Source organism: Trachypithecus francoisi, unplaced genomic scaffold, assembly GCF_009764315.1.
Source record: "Trachypithecus francoisi isolate TF-2019V2 unplaced genomic scaffold, Tfra_2.0 Lachesis_group11, whole genome shotgun sequence".
Lineage (NCBI taxonomy): Eukaryota > Metazoa > Chordata > Mammalia > Primates > Cercopithecidae > Trachypithecus > Trachypithecus francoisi.
In genome coordinates, this window is record NW_022681456.1 from 14,759,622 (window position 1) to 14,776,880 (window position 17,259).

Genomic DNA, 17,259 nt, shown 5'->3' on the forward strand with positions numbered 1-17,259 from the left:
GGTTTCACCATCTTGGCCAGGCTGGTCATGAACTCCTGACCTCTTGATCCACCTGCCTTAGCCTCCCGAAGTGGTAGGATTACAGACATGAGCCACCGTGCCCGGCCTTGATTTTCATTTATTCATACACAGAGACATAATCATTTCAGGCCAGGCACAGTGGCTCACACCTGTCATCCCAGCACTTTGGGAGGCCAAGGTGTGTGGATCGCTTGAGGCCAGGAATTTGAGAGCAGCCTGGCCAACGTGGCAAAATCCTGTCTCTACTGAAAATATAAAAATTAGCCAGACATGGTGGTGCATGCCTCTAATCCTAGCTACTTGGGTGACTGAGGCACGAGAATTGCTAGAACCTGGGAGGCAGAGGTTCCAGTAAGCCAAGATCGTGCCACTGCACTCCAGCCCAGGTGACAGAGGGCAGAGTGAGACTCTGTCTCAAAAAAATAAAAAAGAAATGTAATCATTTTATGCATTGATCTTCTGTACTTTTTGATAAACTAATAAGTTCTAGTAGCTTTTGTAGATCCCATTGAATTTTTTTACAGATGATTATGTTGTTTGACAATAAAAAGTCTTACTTCTTCCTTTTCAGTCTTTATGCTTTTTTGTTTCTTTTTTGTTTACTGCACCTGTACGGCATCTGGCACAATGTTTTTGTTTGGTTTGGTTTGGTGTTGTAAAGAGAGAGGATCTTGCTATATTGGTCAGGCTGGTCTCAAACTCCTGGTCTCAAGTCATCCTCCCGCCTTGGCCTCCCAAAGCATTAGGATTACAGACATGAGACATCACACCCAGCCCCAGCACAATGTTGAATGTAAGTGTTGTGAGTAAACATCCTTGCCTCCTTCCTGATTCTATATTTAACATGCCTTTTTTCTCTGGGTACTTTTATGATTTTCTCTTTATCACAAGTTTTGAGCAGTTTATTATGATGTACCTTGATATAATTTTCTTCGTATTTCTTGTGCTTGAGGTTCAGAGACCTTCTTGGATCTGTGGGTTTATACTTTTCATCAAATTCATAATTTTCTCCACTATTACTTCCTCAAATAATTTTTTCTGTCCTGATATCTTTCCTCCCCTTCAGGGGCTCCACTTAGACATACAGTAGGCCACTTGAAGATGTTCCACAGCTCACTGTTTTGGGTTTTTTTTGTTCTTTGTCACAGATTTGGGTTTTTTTTGTTTTTTTTTGTTGTTGTTGTTGTTAGTCTTTTTTCTGTTTTATTTTGGATAGTTTCTGTTGTTGTGTCTTCAAGTTCAGTAGCCCCTTTTTTGGCAGTCTCCTCTGCTATGCTTCCCATGCAGAGGATTTTTAAATCTCAGACATTGTAGCTTTCACCTCTAAAGGTCTAATTTGAGGGCCAGGTGTGGTGGCTCGCACTTGTAATCCCAGGACTTTGGGAGGCCGAGGCGGGTGGATAACTTGAGGTCAGAAGTTTGAGACCAGCCTGGTCAACATGGTGAAACCCTGTCTCTACTAAAAATACAAAAATTAGCTGGATGTGGTGGTGCATGCCTATAATTCCAGCTACTTGGGAGACTGAGGCAGGAGAACTGCTTAAACCTGGGCGGCAGAGGTTGCAGTGAGCTGAGATTGCACCACTGCACTCCAGCCTGGGCGACAGAACGAGACTCCATCTCAAAATGAATACATATATATATGCATAAAATAAGGGTTTACTTTGAATCTGTCTCTGCTTTATATTTTGTCTGTGTCTGCTTTACATGTTTGATATTTTCCCCAACCTTTTCACTGTATGGAATACAACTATATTAAATGTTTTAATGTCCTTGACCACTAATTTTAACATATATCATCTATATCAATTATGGTTTGGTTTCAATTATTTTTCTCCTCATTATGAATTATATTTGCCTGCTTTTCTGCATACCTGGTAATTTTTTGTGGAGTGTTAGATATTGTGAATTTTACCTTTTTAGATACTGGATATTTTTATATTCCTTTAAGTATCCTTGGACTTTGTTCTGGAACACAGTTAAGTTACTTGGAAATAATTTCATCCTTTTAGGTCTTGCTTTTAAAATTTGTTAGAGCCAGGCGCAGTTGGTCATGCCTGTAATCCCAGCACTTTGGGAGGCAGAGCCGGGAGGATCGCTTGAGTCCAGGAGGTTGAGGCTGCAATGAGTCGTGATAGTACCCTTGCACTCCAGCCTGGGCAACAGAGCAAGACCCTGTCTCACAAATAAAAAACAGATAAAATAAAATTTGTTAGGCATCACAGACCAGCATTTAGTCTAGGGTCCCTACTGTGAAGGCAAGACTCTTGTGAGTAGCCTCCAGAATGCTCTGTGAATTACGAGACTTTTTATCCTGGCTAGGGGGAACGAGTGCTATTCACAGCCCTTTTTGAGCTGTAAGTACTGCAGTCTCTATTCCTTTCATATCGTTTTTTCCCCTGGTCTAAGGTAGCTTTCTCATATGCATACACTAATCAGTGCTCACCTGAAGACTTGAGGGGAACCCTACGCAAATCTCCATATCCCGTTTCTGTGCTGCTCTCTTCTACTTGGCAACTCTACCCACCTTGGTCAACCCGGACTGTCATCTTTGTCTCCTCAACTCAGGGAGTTCACCAGGCTCTAACTGGATTTCCCCTCTTGGCACCATGAAATTCTCCCGGGGCCTTAAGCTCAAACATTTGATGGCTTACATCATGTGCTTGTCTTCCGTCAGGGATCATTGTCTTTCTTTGCCTGATATCCATTGTCTTCAAATACCATCATTTATATGTTCTATCCAATGTTTTTTTGTTTGTTTGTTTTTTGAGATAGGGTCTTACTCTGTTGCCTGCGCTGGAGTGCAGTGGCATGATTTTGACTCACTGTAACTTTGACCTCCGGGCTCCGGTGGTCCCTCCACCTCAGCATCCTGAGTAGCTGGGACTACAGGCGTACACCACCATACCCAGCTGCTAAGGTTTTGTATCTTTTATAGAGATGCAGATTGTTGCCCCAGCTGGTCTCGAACTCCTGGGCTCAAGCCACCTGCCCACTTCGGCTTTCCAAAGTGCTAGGATTACAGACATGAGCCACCGTGCCTGGCCTTGTCCAGTGTTTTAATTGTTCCCGGTGGCAGGTAATAAATCCAGCCCCTGTTACTCCATCTTGGCTAGAAGCAGAATTCCCTTCATTACATGTTTAAGATAAAGAAGTTATTAATTATATATAGTCAAGCTTATTGATTTTTAGTTTATGGGTTTGCCTCTGGTATCTTGCTAAGTAATCAAATATTCACGTGTAATTTATTCTACAAGTTTTTATGGTCTCATTTTTACATTTAAATATTTATTTCTTCATAAAATGATTTTAGTCTGTAATCCGTGTTTTCCCCCCAAATCCATAGCACTTAGCTTTATTCACATGGAAGCCAAAATATTCTAAAGTTTATAATGTGTTTTGGTGATTGAAAATATTTTAATTATCATAAGTTTAGTTCATAGATCTTTTTGGTTTTCTTAAACACAGTGTCATAATTTGCGTTTTATGCATAGTCTCCAAAAAGGCGTATCTTTGATTTAATCCATTGTCTTTTTTTGTTGTTCTCAGACATAAGCAATAAAATCAAAACACTTTTTGAACTTTTTGTTTTTTGAGATGGAATCTCGCTCTGTCCTCAACAGGCTTGAGTGCAGTGGCACGATCTCGGCTCACTACAACCTCCGCTTCCCGGGTTCAAGCAATTCTCCTGCCTCAGCCTCCCTAGTAGCTGGGGCCACAGGAACACCACCACACCCAGCTAATTTTTGTATATTTTTAGTAGAGATGGGGTTTTACCATGTTGACCAGGATGGTCTTGATCTCTTGACCTCATGACCTCATGATGTACCTGCCTTGGCCTCCCAAATTGCTGGGATTACAAGTGTGAGCCGCCATTCTCGGCCACTTTTTGAGTTCTTATTTTGTGCTTTCCCTCACCTGATTGACAAATAGCTGGATTTCAGTTACTTTCCCAGTAGTATTGATGTAGTAACTTCATGCTTGATTATTGGCATCCATGGATTGGCAGGATGACTGCCTAGGACAGGTGCTTTGTTGGCGGAGGGATCCTTTTTCCCATATAAACCTTCAGTGGTTCCCCTTTCCCTCAGGATAAAGTCTAAACTTCTTAATATGGTTTAAAGGGCCTTTTGCAGTTTTTCTTGGCTCAACACCAGCTTCATGTGTTCTCCTTCCAGCTCTCCTGTACAATTCATATTGAAGGAACTAATTTTATTTTCCCTAAAAAGGCATGCTTTTTCACGTCTAAGTCAAAAACAGGCTGGGTCACCCTATAATATCCTTATATTAAAAAATAATTGCTTTCCCCTCATAATCCAATCAGTTGCAACCATTTTACCATTTGTGTCCTTATAATTTAGTGTCTATAAGTCCATTTGACTCCTAAGCCCTTTAAGGACAGGGACCACATCCCCTTCTACCTCCAAAACTCAGTACAGGGTATGGCAGATAGTGAACATTCAACAGTATTTGTTGAATGAAAGAATGAGTTGGGGAAAGGGGTAGATCCTTAGGTTGATGATCTATGTATACTAGTGAAATGACTAGACTAACTCTATGAAGTAATGTATGTTGTCACCTATGGCTGCTGTGTCTCAAGAAAAAAATACCTCTTATTACTATCAGTTTTACTTCTTTAATTAATTGCTTTCTTTTTCCTCTTCTCCTAGCATGAGACCCACTGGCTCATGTTTTGAAAAATAGTTTTATTGACCAAAGCCAAATTTCTATCTTGGTTATCTAGCTGGTCAAGGAAGAAATACAGACTATCCTGTGATAAGTTGAAATGTTGGCATAAATAAATGATTATCTGGGTATGAGGGCAGAGGTTATTTAAAATGAAAAATATAGATGATTTTTAACATTTCTATATTTTTCAAAAAATAAAAAATCTATGTCAAATAAATGTATGTAACTATTGGCAGATCAATATGAACATGTCAAAATGATACCCTTTTATTAATAGAAACTTTGATTTCAGAATGTTTTATGTAGCAGCAGAATAGCTTGCCTCTTTACATGGGCATTTAGCCTAGCCTACAAGTGATAGTAATTTCTTCTAGTAGTCAGTAAAGAATTGTTTAATTGCCTGTATTTCTATATGAATATACCACATGTCAATCAAGAGCATGGGCTTTGCTGTTAGATCTGAGTTTTAATTGCGGTCCTGACAAATACTGGCTTTCTGACCATGTGGAAGTAGTTTAGCCCGTGAAAGTCTTAGCTGGTTCTATAAAATTAAGATAATAAAGTCATTATATTATGAAGCTATTGTAGGGATTAAAGGAGATAATATATGTAAGGATTTAGTGCTGCCTGGCACATAGTATCGATTAATAAATACCAACCATTATTATTTCAACATTAATTACACCAAAATGAATTTTAGTAATATCTCTATAATATAATTTACATTCTATACCCTTCACTCACTTAAAATGTATAATTGAATGATTTTTAGTATAGTCACAGTTATGCAGTCATCACCACAGTCAATTTTAGGACATTTTCATCACCCTGAAAAGAAAGCCTGTACCTTTTAGTTATCACCCTCCAAACCCCCCATCTCTAAGTAACCAATAATCTACTTTCTGTCTTTATAGATTTGCCTGTTCTGGAAATTATATGTGTGTGTGTGTGTGTGTGTGTGTGTGTATGGAATCATACAATATGTGGTCTTTTGTGACTGCTACTTTCATTTGGCATAATTTTTACAAGATTCATTCATGTTGCAGCCTGTACCAATACTTCATTCCTTTTTATTGCTGAATAATATTCCATTATATGGATATACCACATTTTGTTTATTCTTCCACCAGTTAATGGACATTTGGGCTTTTTCCACCTTCTGGTTATTATGAATAATGGTGCTATGAACATTTGTGCACAAGTTTTTGTGTGAACATATGTTTTCATTTCTCTCAGGTGTGGAAACTCTGGGTCAAATGGTAACTCGATATTTAAGTTTGTTATGAACTGCAGGGCTGTTTCTAAAATGGCACAGCCACCAGTAGTGTTGGAGGGTTCTATTTCTCAGCATTTTCATGAATACTTATCTTACTTTTTGACTATCACTATCCTAGTGAGTATGCAATGGTATCTCACTGTGGTTTTAATTTTCGTTTCTCTAATAACTAATGATGTTTGAGGATCTTATCATATGTTAATGGTCATTTGTGTATCTTTTTGGAGAAATGTCTATTCAAATCCTATGTCCTTTTTTTTTTTGTGACAGAGTTTCGCTCTTGTTACCCAGGCTTGAGTGCAGTGGCGCAATCTTGGCTCACCGCAACCTCCGCCTCCCAGGTTGAATCAGGTTCAAGTGATTCTCCTGCCTCAGCCTCCCAAGTAGCTGGGATTACAGGCATGCGCCACCACACTCGGCTAATTTTTTGTATTTTTAGTAGAGATGGGGTTTCTCCATGTTGGTCAGGCTGGTCTCAAACTCCCGACCTCAGGTGATCTGCCTGCCTCAGCCTCCCAAAGTGCTGGGATTACGGGCATGAGCCACCGTGCCTGGCTGTTGTCCATTCTTTATTTGGGTTTTTTTGTCCTTTTGTTATTGAGTTGTGAGATCAAGAGGCTTTTTAATATTTGCATGTATTTGTATTGCCACCAAGTAAAACGTGTTAGAAATAATTTAATGGCAAACCTTATTTTTCTACAGGTACTGAAGATTTACGCCCCCCCAAAAAAAAATTGTCAATGAGAAATAAAGCTAACTGTGATATCAAAAAGCAGAGTGCCTGCTCTACTGGCCATCATGCGTAAAGGGGTGCTGAAGGACCCAGAGATTGCCGATCTATTCTACAAAGATGATCCTGAGGAACTTTTTATTGGTTTGCATGAAATTGGACATGGAAGTTTTGGCGCAGTTTATTTTGTAAGTACTTAAAAGAGTTGTTTAGATAGATCAGATTAAGAAAGGTTGGACTCTAGGCCTGGCATGGTGACTCACACCTGTAATCCTAGCACTTTGCAAGACCAAGGTGGGAGGATCACTTGAGGTCAGGAGTTCAAGACCAGCCTAGGCAACATAGCAAGACCCCATCTCTACAAAAAACTAAAATAAAATAAAGTTTGAACTCAACATGTTCTGTATACATAGCTATTGCTCGTAAAATAAGCTTGGTTTCAGTGATTTTTCTATAAATTAAATGATATCTACAGTAGAAGCAAATAGTCATTGCTGAAAAGCCAGTTCCAGAATCCTAGGCTTTATTCAATTCAATGGTATTTATATCAACTGACTCACCTATTAAAGTAGTATAAGAAAGTTAAGAGCTTTGGTCAGGCGTGGTGGCTCATGCCTGTAATCCCAGCACTTTGGAAGACCGAGGTGGGCAGATCATGAGGTCAGGAGATCAAGACCATCCTGGCTAACACAGTGAAACCCCATCTCTACTAAAAATACAAAAAAAAAAAAAAAAAAAAAAATAGCTAGTATAAGAAGAACTAGTATATGCTTACTACCTAAAAACAGTAGTAGGAATTTGATAAATACTGGGTGGCTGGGATGGATGGATGGATGGATGAATAGATGGATAGACAGATAAACAGATGAACAGACAACTATTCAGAGAAAGGAACTAACTATGATTTTTAGTGGCAATCATGTCAAGTCAGTATTTTCGGTTAAGGGGTACAAGGCTGTCCCCCTGGAATCAGTTTTAGTTACAAGAATGTGACTGTCTTCTGATGAGAAAAACAAATAGCCAAAATTTTAACACAGCTTATTCACCTGAAATTCATTACATAAAATATAATTGTTTGTTTGTTTGAGACAAGAGTCTCGCTCTGTAGCTCAGGCTGGAGTTCAGTGGCACAATCTTGGCTCACTGCAACCTCCACCTCCTGGATCCCAGTTCAAACACTTCTCCTGCCTCAGCCTTCCGAGTAGCTGGGATTACAGGCATGTACCACCATGCCCAGCTTATTTTTGTATTTTTAGTAGAGACCGGGTTTCACCATGTTGGCCAGGCTGGTCTTGAACTCCTGACCTCGTGATCTGCCCACCTCGGCCTCCCAAAGTGGTGGGATTACAGGTGTGAGCCATTGCGCCGGGCCCTGTTTTTTGTTGTTGTTGTTGTTTTTAAGACAGTCTTGCTTTTTAAGGAGTCTTGCTCTGTCGCCCAGGCTGGAATGTGGTGGCGCAATCTCGGCTCACTACAACCTCCACCTCCCAAGTTCAAGTAATTCTCCAACCTCAGCCTCCTGAGTAGCTGGGATTACAGGCACCCGCCATCATGCCAAGCTAATTTTTGTATTTTTGTAGAGAGGGGGTTTTACCATGTTGGTCAGGCTGGTCTCGAATTCCCGACCTCAGGTGATCCACCCGCCTCAGCCTCCCCAAAGTGCTGGGATTACAGGCGTGAGCCACCGTGCCCGGCCAGAATATATAGTTATTTAATTTAATCTTGATAATCTTAGTTGCTTTATTAAAGTAACAGATACTTCCTTAAGCATAATAGTCCATTAAAACAAATAATAAGTTAAGTACTAATTATTGCCTACTTCTCCAAAGTTGTAATCAAATAATTTCTTTGTAATCAAACAGTATTGCCTCTTCCTTTTAAGTCGTCCTTTATGTTCTGCCATCTGGATAGGGCTTATCTTTAGTTGTCCTTCCAAATGAGATTTTATGAATTGCATCTTTACTTTGTCCTTTTGCTTCTAGCCAAATCTTCATCCTGGATTTTCTCTAAACTGTTTCTTAACCGTTGTGTCTATGCTCAGCCCTACCATTACTTCTGCTTCCCTCACTGCCATCAATAACTTGGCTCCCACTGAAGTATATTTTGTCATTAAATACGATAAAAGATTGTTTTGGCTGGAAAGGGTACTAATTTCCTAGTTAACACTCCCATGTTAGTATATAGTCAGAATAGCATTTAAGGCCCAAAGTTCTGTCTTCTTTAGTCACAGACCCTCTTGTTACAAAGCGTTTGTATCATAAGTATACATAAAGAAGTATACACAATATACATATATATTTTAATATATAGCTTAAGAAAGAATTTAAAGGTAAATCTCTATGTAAAAACACCACCCAGGTCAAGAAATAGAATACTGCCAGCATCCCAAAAGCCTCTCTTTATGTCCTCTTCAGTCAGAACCCTCTCCCTCCCCTTAGGAGTATCCACGATTCTGATTTTTATGGTGATTATTTTCTTACTTTTCTTTATATTTATAACCCACTTACTCTGTACTCCTAAACAATGTGAATTGGTTTTGCTTAGCTTTGGAACTTTTTAAAAATGTAAACATTCTGTATATATTCATTTGTGACCTGTTTGTTTTGCTTACAGATGTATTCTTCAGTCATCTTTGCTTTCTTTTCTTCTATTACTTTAAATCTAATTCATCTTCTCAGAATCTCTCCTGGCAAAAGTGAGTCTCTATTTGACTCTTCTCATTTAAAAAGCAGCCAAACCCTTCTTAAAGTGCTAATACTTCAGAATGACTACAATAAACCACACATGCTTTGAAACTTACTAAAAGCCATTTATAATAGTGGCAAAATGAAACCTACCTTGTAGTAGGCTGCAGAAGACCTAGCGATTTACTTGCTTTTGGGGCTAAGCCCTGTCTATTTAGCTAGAGTATGTGCTTTTTTGAAGATGAGGACTATTTCTAATGTTTCTTTACAACTCTAAAGGCTGGCATGATCCCATTTACAGTGGGCACTAAATATATATTATTTGTTGCTAATGATAGACTAGAGAAATGATACAGGTACCAGAGTGGCATTGATAAACGTAATCATTAACTGTATAGGGCCTGTATATAAATGTGAAAAGTACAGGCCTATGTATACCCATAAAGCACTAAAAAACAGATTAAAAGGGAATTAACTGACACTGTACTATAAAACTTACAAAAAGCTTTAACGTTTTATCTGTAGTGGTCACATCGGCAGTATCCTAAAAATGGATTTTCCTGTTGGCCAAAGTAATATTTATATATGTTGCTTCTTACTCCCTGCTAATAGATTTTTCCTTTTGTTACTTTTACCATTACAACCAGGAAGAACTCTGTTATCTCTTTTTTTTTTTTTTTTTTTTTTTGAGACAGAGTCTCGCTCTGCCTCCCAGGCTGGAGTGCAGTGACCGGATCTCAGCTCACTGCAAGCTCCGCCTCCCGGGTTCACGCCATTCTCCTGCCTCAGCCTCGCGAGAAGCTGGGACTACAGGCGCCCACCACCACGCCCAGCTAATTTTTTTGTATTTTTAGTAGAAACGGGGTTTCACCGTGTTTGCCAGGATGGTCTCCATCTCCTGACCTTGTGATCCGCCCGTCTCGGCCTCCCAAAGTGCTGGGATTACAGGCGTGAGCCACCGCGCCCAGCCGAACTCTGTTATCTCTTATTTGGACAACGATGGTTGCCTGCTTTGGTGTCTCTTTAGTCTGTTGTGCATACCTCAATGGCTTGAAAAAAAAAAATGTAAATCTGATCACATCCCCTTTCCCTATAAAGCCTTTAGGGGCTCTCCCTCGCTCTTAGGCCAAGATCAAAATCCCGACTATAGCCAGCCCACAAGGTCCTTCATAGACCCTATCTCTACCTGAACTATCTTCTCTCTCATTCTCATTGCTATAGCTCTGATTGCTTTCTTCTGATCATCCTTCCTGGAATCTTGCATAAACTGTTCTCTCTCGAACAATTTCTCCCCTCTATTTTCACCTTCTTAACTTCTGTTCATCATTTAACTCTCAGCCTAAACCTCATTTCTTCAGGGAAGGCTTTCCTGACCTCCCTAAGTCACATCCACCATTGTTGGTTCTCCAAGTAACACATACCCTTCTTTGTGGCACATATCACAAATGCAGTTTTACATTTTGTCTTTTATCATTTTATTTTTGTTACTGTCTATCCTCCTAGAGGAGAGATAGGTACTGGGCATATTAACTCACTATCTTAGCCCTAGCACTTAACCCAATTCCTGATAAATTGTGGGCAGCTAGTAAGTACTTGTTGAATGAATGAATGATGAAGAACTCTGAAAACTTGGTACTGCTAATTAGTGCTTTTCATAAGTCATAGTCATGCTGGCCATAAACACGAGAGTCTGGCTGCTTGTATTTTTATACCTAAACACTATAATTCTGTTAGCCTCTGTAGGTCACAGCTTTTACACTAAATGCTACCAGGTAATAAACTTAGTGTGAATTGTAAACTGGAACAGCTCTTGTAAAGTCAATCAGCTGAGAGTATATGTTATGTTCAGAGAAAATATAAATTATTAACTTGATGAAATATTTCTGTGTGTTTGGATTTACATAAGTAATTTTGAATTTGCATCATTGGCTGGGCGTTGTGGCTCACGCATGTAATCCCAGCACTTTGGGAGGCCGAGATGGGAGAATCACTTTAGCCCAGGAGTTTGAGACCAGCCCGGGCAACATAGTGGGAACCCATCTCTAAAAAAAAAATTTTTTAAATAAAAAATAAATTAGCAGCATTAACACATGAAATAGTAAGAAACTGTACTAAAGGAAAACAAACCAAAAAAGGACTGAGCATATTCATTTTTGTATTCACCTAAACACAACTCTAAAGTTTGTAGGTTTCTAGATCACCTTTTTTGAACTCAGTATATTATCCATAACCCACCTAAAGCAAATAGTTTAGTTCTGTCTTTCTAGATATAATTACCTTTTAGTTGGGGATCAAAAAATAGGGCAAAAAGAAAAGCTTTTTCACTTTTTAAATTTTTATTTATTCATTTATTTAGAGACAGGGTCTCTTACTCTGTCACCCAGGCTGGAGTGCAGTGGTGTGATCATAGCTCACTATTACCTTGAACCCTTGGGCTCAAGCAATCCTACTGCCTCTGCCTTCTGAGGAGGTAGCTAGGACTACAAACGTGTGCCACCACACCCAGCTAATTTTGGTTTTAATTTTTTTGTAGAGACGGTTTTGCTGTGTTGCCCAGGCTGGTTCCAAACTCCTGGGCTCAAATGATCCTCCTGCCTCAGCCTCCTTTTTTTTTTTTTTTTTTTTTTTAGACAAAGTCTTGCTCTGTCACCGAGGCTGGAGTACAGTGGCGCAAACTTGGCTCACTGCAACCTCTGCCTCCTGGGTACAAGCAATTCTCCTGCCTCAGCCTCCCAAGTAGCTGGGATTACAGACGTGTGCCACCATGCCCTGCTGATTTTTGTATTTTTAGTAGAGACAGGCTTTCACCATGTTGGCCAGACTGGTCTCGAACTCCTGACCTCAGGTGATCCACCCACCTTGGCCTCCCAAAGTGCTGGGATTACGGGAGTGAGCCACCATGCCTGACCTGCCTCCTAAATTAACATAATTTTTTATATTTGTCTATAAAATAGCAAAAGGTATAGCTATAAAATGTTTAAAAATATCAACACATAATAGTAAGTTCTTAATAAGTATTTCTTGCATCAATGATCTTGGTAATAGTTACTGAGACCATTGAGACTATTGGAATAGTTACTGAGACCATGAATGTCATTTTCAAGAAGAAAACTTGAAATGATAGAGGCTGTAGTCATTCATAATACTATATGCACTGGAAAGCTGAGACCCCATTGATACTTTCCTTTTTCTGTACTAAAACACTGATTTTTTTGTTTTTTAAGTTTCAATCTAGCATGTTTTGACTTTTAGCCAGTATAAAAAGTTCACATCTATATCATAATCAACATTTGCACTAAAAAGTTCACATCTATAGAATAATCAACGTGGAAATGTTTTTCAAATTTCAAGTCTCTGCCTATACATTAGGATGTATAAGTGAGTGGAAATGTTAAGTTCTAGTCAGTGATTATCCTATAAATGTAAGAAATATATTTTCATTTTAGCGTGGTTATTTTTTCATGTTTTTAGGTCCAAATATAGCATTGATTATAAATAATCTTAATAAGCAATTAAATAATACTATCTGATTTTATTTCATGGGCTTTCCTTTTTTTTTAGTAATGGTTAATTATTTTTTAAAACCTCACAAGGTAAAATTTCTCGTTGCCTCAATATTTCCTAAATCTTTCCCAGGCTTCTTAAGCTGCACTATATATATTGATGCCTCAAATATCTACTTTTCAGATATAGTCCCTCTAACCTTCATTGTAATACTGAATTTACATCAGCTTTTATTTGTGATTGCTGTATAAGCACAGTTTGGTGTTAAAGTTTAAAAGCCAGAACAGTGTGAGAGATTTTTATTTTTAACAAAAGTCAGTCTGTACTTTCTAAATCCATAAAATATCTAAAATATGCTTTTGTGGAGTTCTGCAGATCTGAAAATTATGACTAGTGGATAACTCATTAATATATAATAGGAACTTTTAATGCTTGTTTAAAAAAATATCTTGTAGTATGTTATTGTGGGTTTTTTTTTTTCACTTTGACATTCCGTAAGAATCTGTGGTCAAATTATTTTTACATAGTACATTATTGTTTATTGTTTGAATTAACCGTTTTTAAAAATCATAAATCATTGTTATATCTGAGGAGGTTCATTTTAAATTAGTTGTATTTAAGAAAATGATTATGAATTTTTCTCTAAAATTGTTAACCTGACTTTATCAGTGAATGAATTCCAATCTTTTACTTCAGAACCACTGCGATAGCTTTATTGGTCCACAATGATAATAATATCACAGAAGCAAAATAGCTTACCTACATTAGGGTTATGGCACTGATGCAGGGGTAGTCTTTTAATGTCTTGTATTTATTTTTATGAAAATTTTAAGAAAACTAGTAGTTTTAAATATTTTAAATAAGTTGAGGCTGGGAGCAGTAGCTCACGCCTATAATTCCAGTACTTTGGGAGGCTGAGGCGGGCAGATTACTTGAGGCTAGGAGTTTGAGCCTGGCCAATATGGTGAAACCCTGTCTCTACTACATATATAAAAATTAGCCTGGCATGATGGTGGGTGCCTGTAATCCCAGCTACTCAAGAGGCTGTGGTGGGAGGATTGCTTGAGCCTGGGAGGCAGAGGTTGCAGTGAGCTGAGATTGTACCACTGCACTCCAGCCTAGATGACAGAGCAAGATCCTATCTTTAAAAAAAAAAAAAAAAAACAGTGTGTGTGTGTATATACATATGTATGTATATCTTGAGTAAGTTGAGAGGAAAAGACTATTACTTGAATTATTAATGGTTTTCATGTGTACTTTCAATGAGCAGTTATATTTGGAGTATGGAGAAGACAAGTAGACATAATTGTGAGACAAGGCAACCTCTATAGATAAAAAATACATATATATACATACATAAATGTAGATATGTTTATATGTAATATAGTCTTATTATAAAATGTAAGTAATCCTGAAAACGAGAGTCCCCCTTAGGATTAATCTTACTTTCTGCTATACTGTTCAATACAGTAGCAAGTAGGCACATTAACTATTCAAATTTAAGTTAATTAAAATTAAATAAAATTTTAAATTTATTTTCTCAGTCACGCTAGCCACATTTCACATGTTACTCTGTTGGACAATCTAGAAATAGAACTGTTCCATCATCATAGAAAGTTCTATCAGATAGCACTGCTCCAGGGATTACTATTGATATATATTCTGGTATAAATTCTTTTATGATTTTTCCTACACATATACTCACATTATTACTATTTTGCAAAAATTGAATTCTACTTTATAGCTTGTTTATGACAAAAACGTTTTTAACATCCTTTCATATTACATTGCATATAGATTACCTCATTCCTTAAGTGGTTATTTCATTATATGGTCATATCATATTTATTTATTTAACTGGTTCTCCATTTATGGACAGTCTACAAGGTGAAACCAGTATGGATAATTTGGGAATATGACATTTTTTGTTTGGTTTGATATATTAAACCCTGATCATTTTTTATATTACAATCTTTGCATGTATCCAGAAAAGGATACAGAAAAACTATACATTAAAATGGGAGTGGAAATGTCTATTTAGCCTATCAAAAATTGAAGCATCTTTGAACTGTGATACTGCAGTATGGAGATATTATTTTAAATAATAGTATCAGGCCAGTTACGGTAGCTCACGTCTGTAATCCAAGCACTTTGGGAGGCTGAGGCAGGTGGATCATGTGGGGTCAGGAGTTTGAGACCAGCCTAGCCGACATGGTGAAACCCTGTCTCTACTAAAAATACAAAAGTTAGCCAGGCGTGGTGGTGGGTGCCTGTAATCCCAGCTATTTGAGAGACTGAAGCAGGAAAATAGCTTGAACCCGGGAGGCGGAGGCTGCAGTGATCCGAGATTGTGCCAGTACACTCAAGCATGAGTGACACAGCTAGACTCCCTTCTCCAAAAATAAAATAAAACAAAAAAGTCTCTAGCTGCCAAGTGCAGTGGCTCACACCTGTAATCAATCCCAGCACTTTGGGAGGCCGAGGCGGGTAGATCATTTGAGGCCAGGAGTTCAAGACCAGCCTGATCAACATGGTGAAACCCCCTTTCTACTAAAAATACAAAAAACATTAGCTTGGCATGGTGGTGCGTGCCTGTAATCCTAGCTACTTGGGAGGCTGAAACAGGAGAATCGCTTAAACCCAAGAGGTGTAGGTTGCAGTGAGCTGCACTCCAGCCTGAGGGACAGAGTGAGATTGTCAATAAATAAATATATAAATAAATAGTCTCTAGTCAAATATTTAAGTTAAATTGGCTGAAACATCACTAATTCTTTTTCTTTTTCTTCTACCCTCTTAACACAGGCTACAAATGCTCACACCAATGAGGTGGTGGCAATTAAGAAGATGTCCTATAGTGGGAAGCAGACCCATGAGGTAAGATAGAGACAGTTGTATACCTAAACTGAAATAAGCAAGTTAGTATGAAATTAACAAAATTCTTTAAACCTTTTTTAGAACAATTTTTTTTTCCTTCTTGTGGAGCATATAATAAAAGATTCTGGAGTTTTTCATACAAATGTGTGAACATTCATAATTATTTTTAAAAAGGCTAATGTTCTAGCTCAATTAACTATTTTGCAGGCTGGTTGAGGTGGCTCAGGCCTGTAATCCCAGCACTTTGGGAAGCCAAGGCTGGAGGATTGCTTGAGCCCAGGAGCTCAAGACAAGCCTGAACAATATGGTGAGACCCCACCTCTACAAAACATCAAAAAAACTAGCTGGGTGTGGTGGTGTGTGACTATAGTCCAGCCATTCAGGAGGCTGAAGTGGGAGGATTACTTGAGCCTGGGACATGAAGGCTTCAGTGAGCCATGATTGCAACACTGTACTCTAGCCTGGGTGCCTGAAAAGAGAAAAAAAAACTATTTTGCGGACCAGAACATAGGTATGTGTAATGGCTTTTTGTAATGTTTTTGGTGATAGATTTGTGTTTACATGTATTCAAACTAAAGAAATAGCATGTTTAGGCCAGGCACAGTGTCTCAAGTCTGTGATCCCAGCACTTTGGGAGGCTGAGGCAGGCAGATCACCTGAGGTCAGTAGTTCGAGACCAACCTGGCCAACACAGAGAAACCTCGTCTCTACTAAAAATACAAAAAAATTACTTCGGTCTGGTGGTGCACGCCTGTAGTCCCAGCTACTTGGGAGGCACGAGAATCACTTGAACCTTGAACCAGGCAGTGGAGGTTGCAGTGAGCCGAGATCATGCCACTGCACTCCAGCCTGGGCAACAGAGCAAGACACTGTCTCAATTAAAAAAAAAAAGAGAGAGAGAGAGAAAGAAATAGCATGTTTAAATAGCTTCTTCATTTATTAAACGTTTACTTTATGTCCATTTATAATAATATAAATAATATATATGTATGCTTGATAGGAAATACTATTTTCCTATCAAAAATTAAATTAAAATGTTTCCTTTCTGACTTCAATAGAAATGGCAAGATATTCTTAAGGAAGTTAAATTTTTACGACAATTGAAGCATCCTAATACTATTGAGTACAAAGGCTGTTACTTGAAAGAGCACACTGCTTGGGTAAGTCGAAGGACCTCTGTTATCTTTCTTTTACTGTTACATTGTTTTTCTTTTTTTCTATTATCTATTTGATAATAGAACTATTAATTTCTGTTCCATTTAACTTTTGTTATCAGTATTTAATGTTTGTTAATACCTTAGTGTGTCATATGGTATATATTCCATAAGATTAAATGATACCTAGCCTATGGAAATTCCATTCTATAAACACTCAAAAAGAGATGGTGAAAAGTTGACATCATTTTATAATTATATGTTTGTAAAAGCAAAAGGCCCAGCCTTATATTCTCATCTTAGACTTTTTATCTTTGTCATTTCTCA

General features: G+C 38.2%; 1 protein-coding gene across 7 annotated transcripts in view; it reads left to right on the forward strand.

Annotated features, from left to right (window-relative positions):
• Positions 1-17,259, forward strand: part of TAOK3 (TAO kinase 3) — a 237,520-nt gene that overhangs the window by 118,711 nt on the left and 101,550 nt on the right. For 6 of the 7 annotated variants that reach the window (XM_033220428.1, XM_033220434.1, XM_033220430.1 and 3 more), the window contains exons 3-5: positions 6,689-6,904; positions 15,707-15,778; positions 16,837-16,938. In XM_033220428.1, the coding sequence (XP_033076319.1) occupies positions 6,785-6,904; positions 15,707-15,778; positions 16,837-16,938 (294 nt within the window). In that variant the 5' untranslated portion in view covers positions 6,689-6,784. Of the gene's footprint in view, positions 1-792; positions 815-6,688; positions 6,905-15,706; positions 15,779-16,836; positions 16,939-17,259 lie in introns of those variants that run through there. The other variant, XM_033220433.1, reaches the window with a different exon arrangement.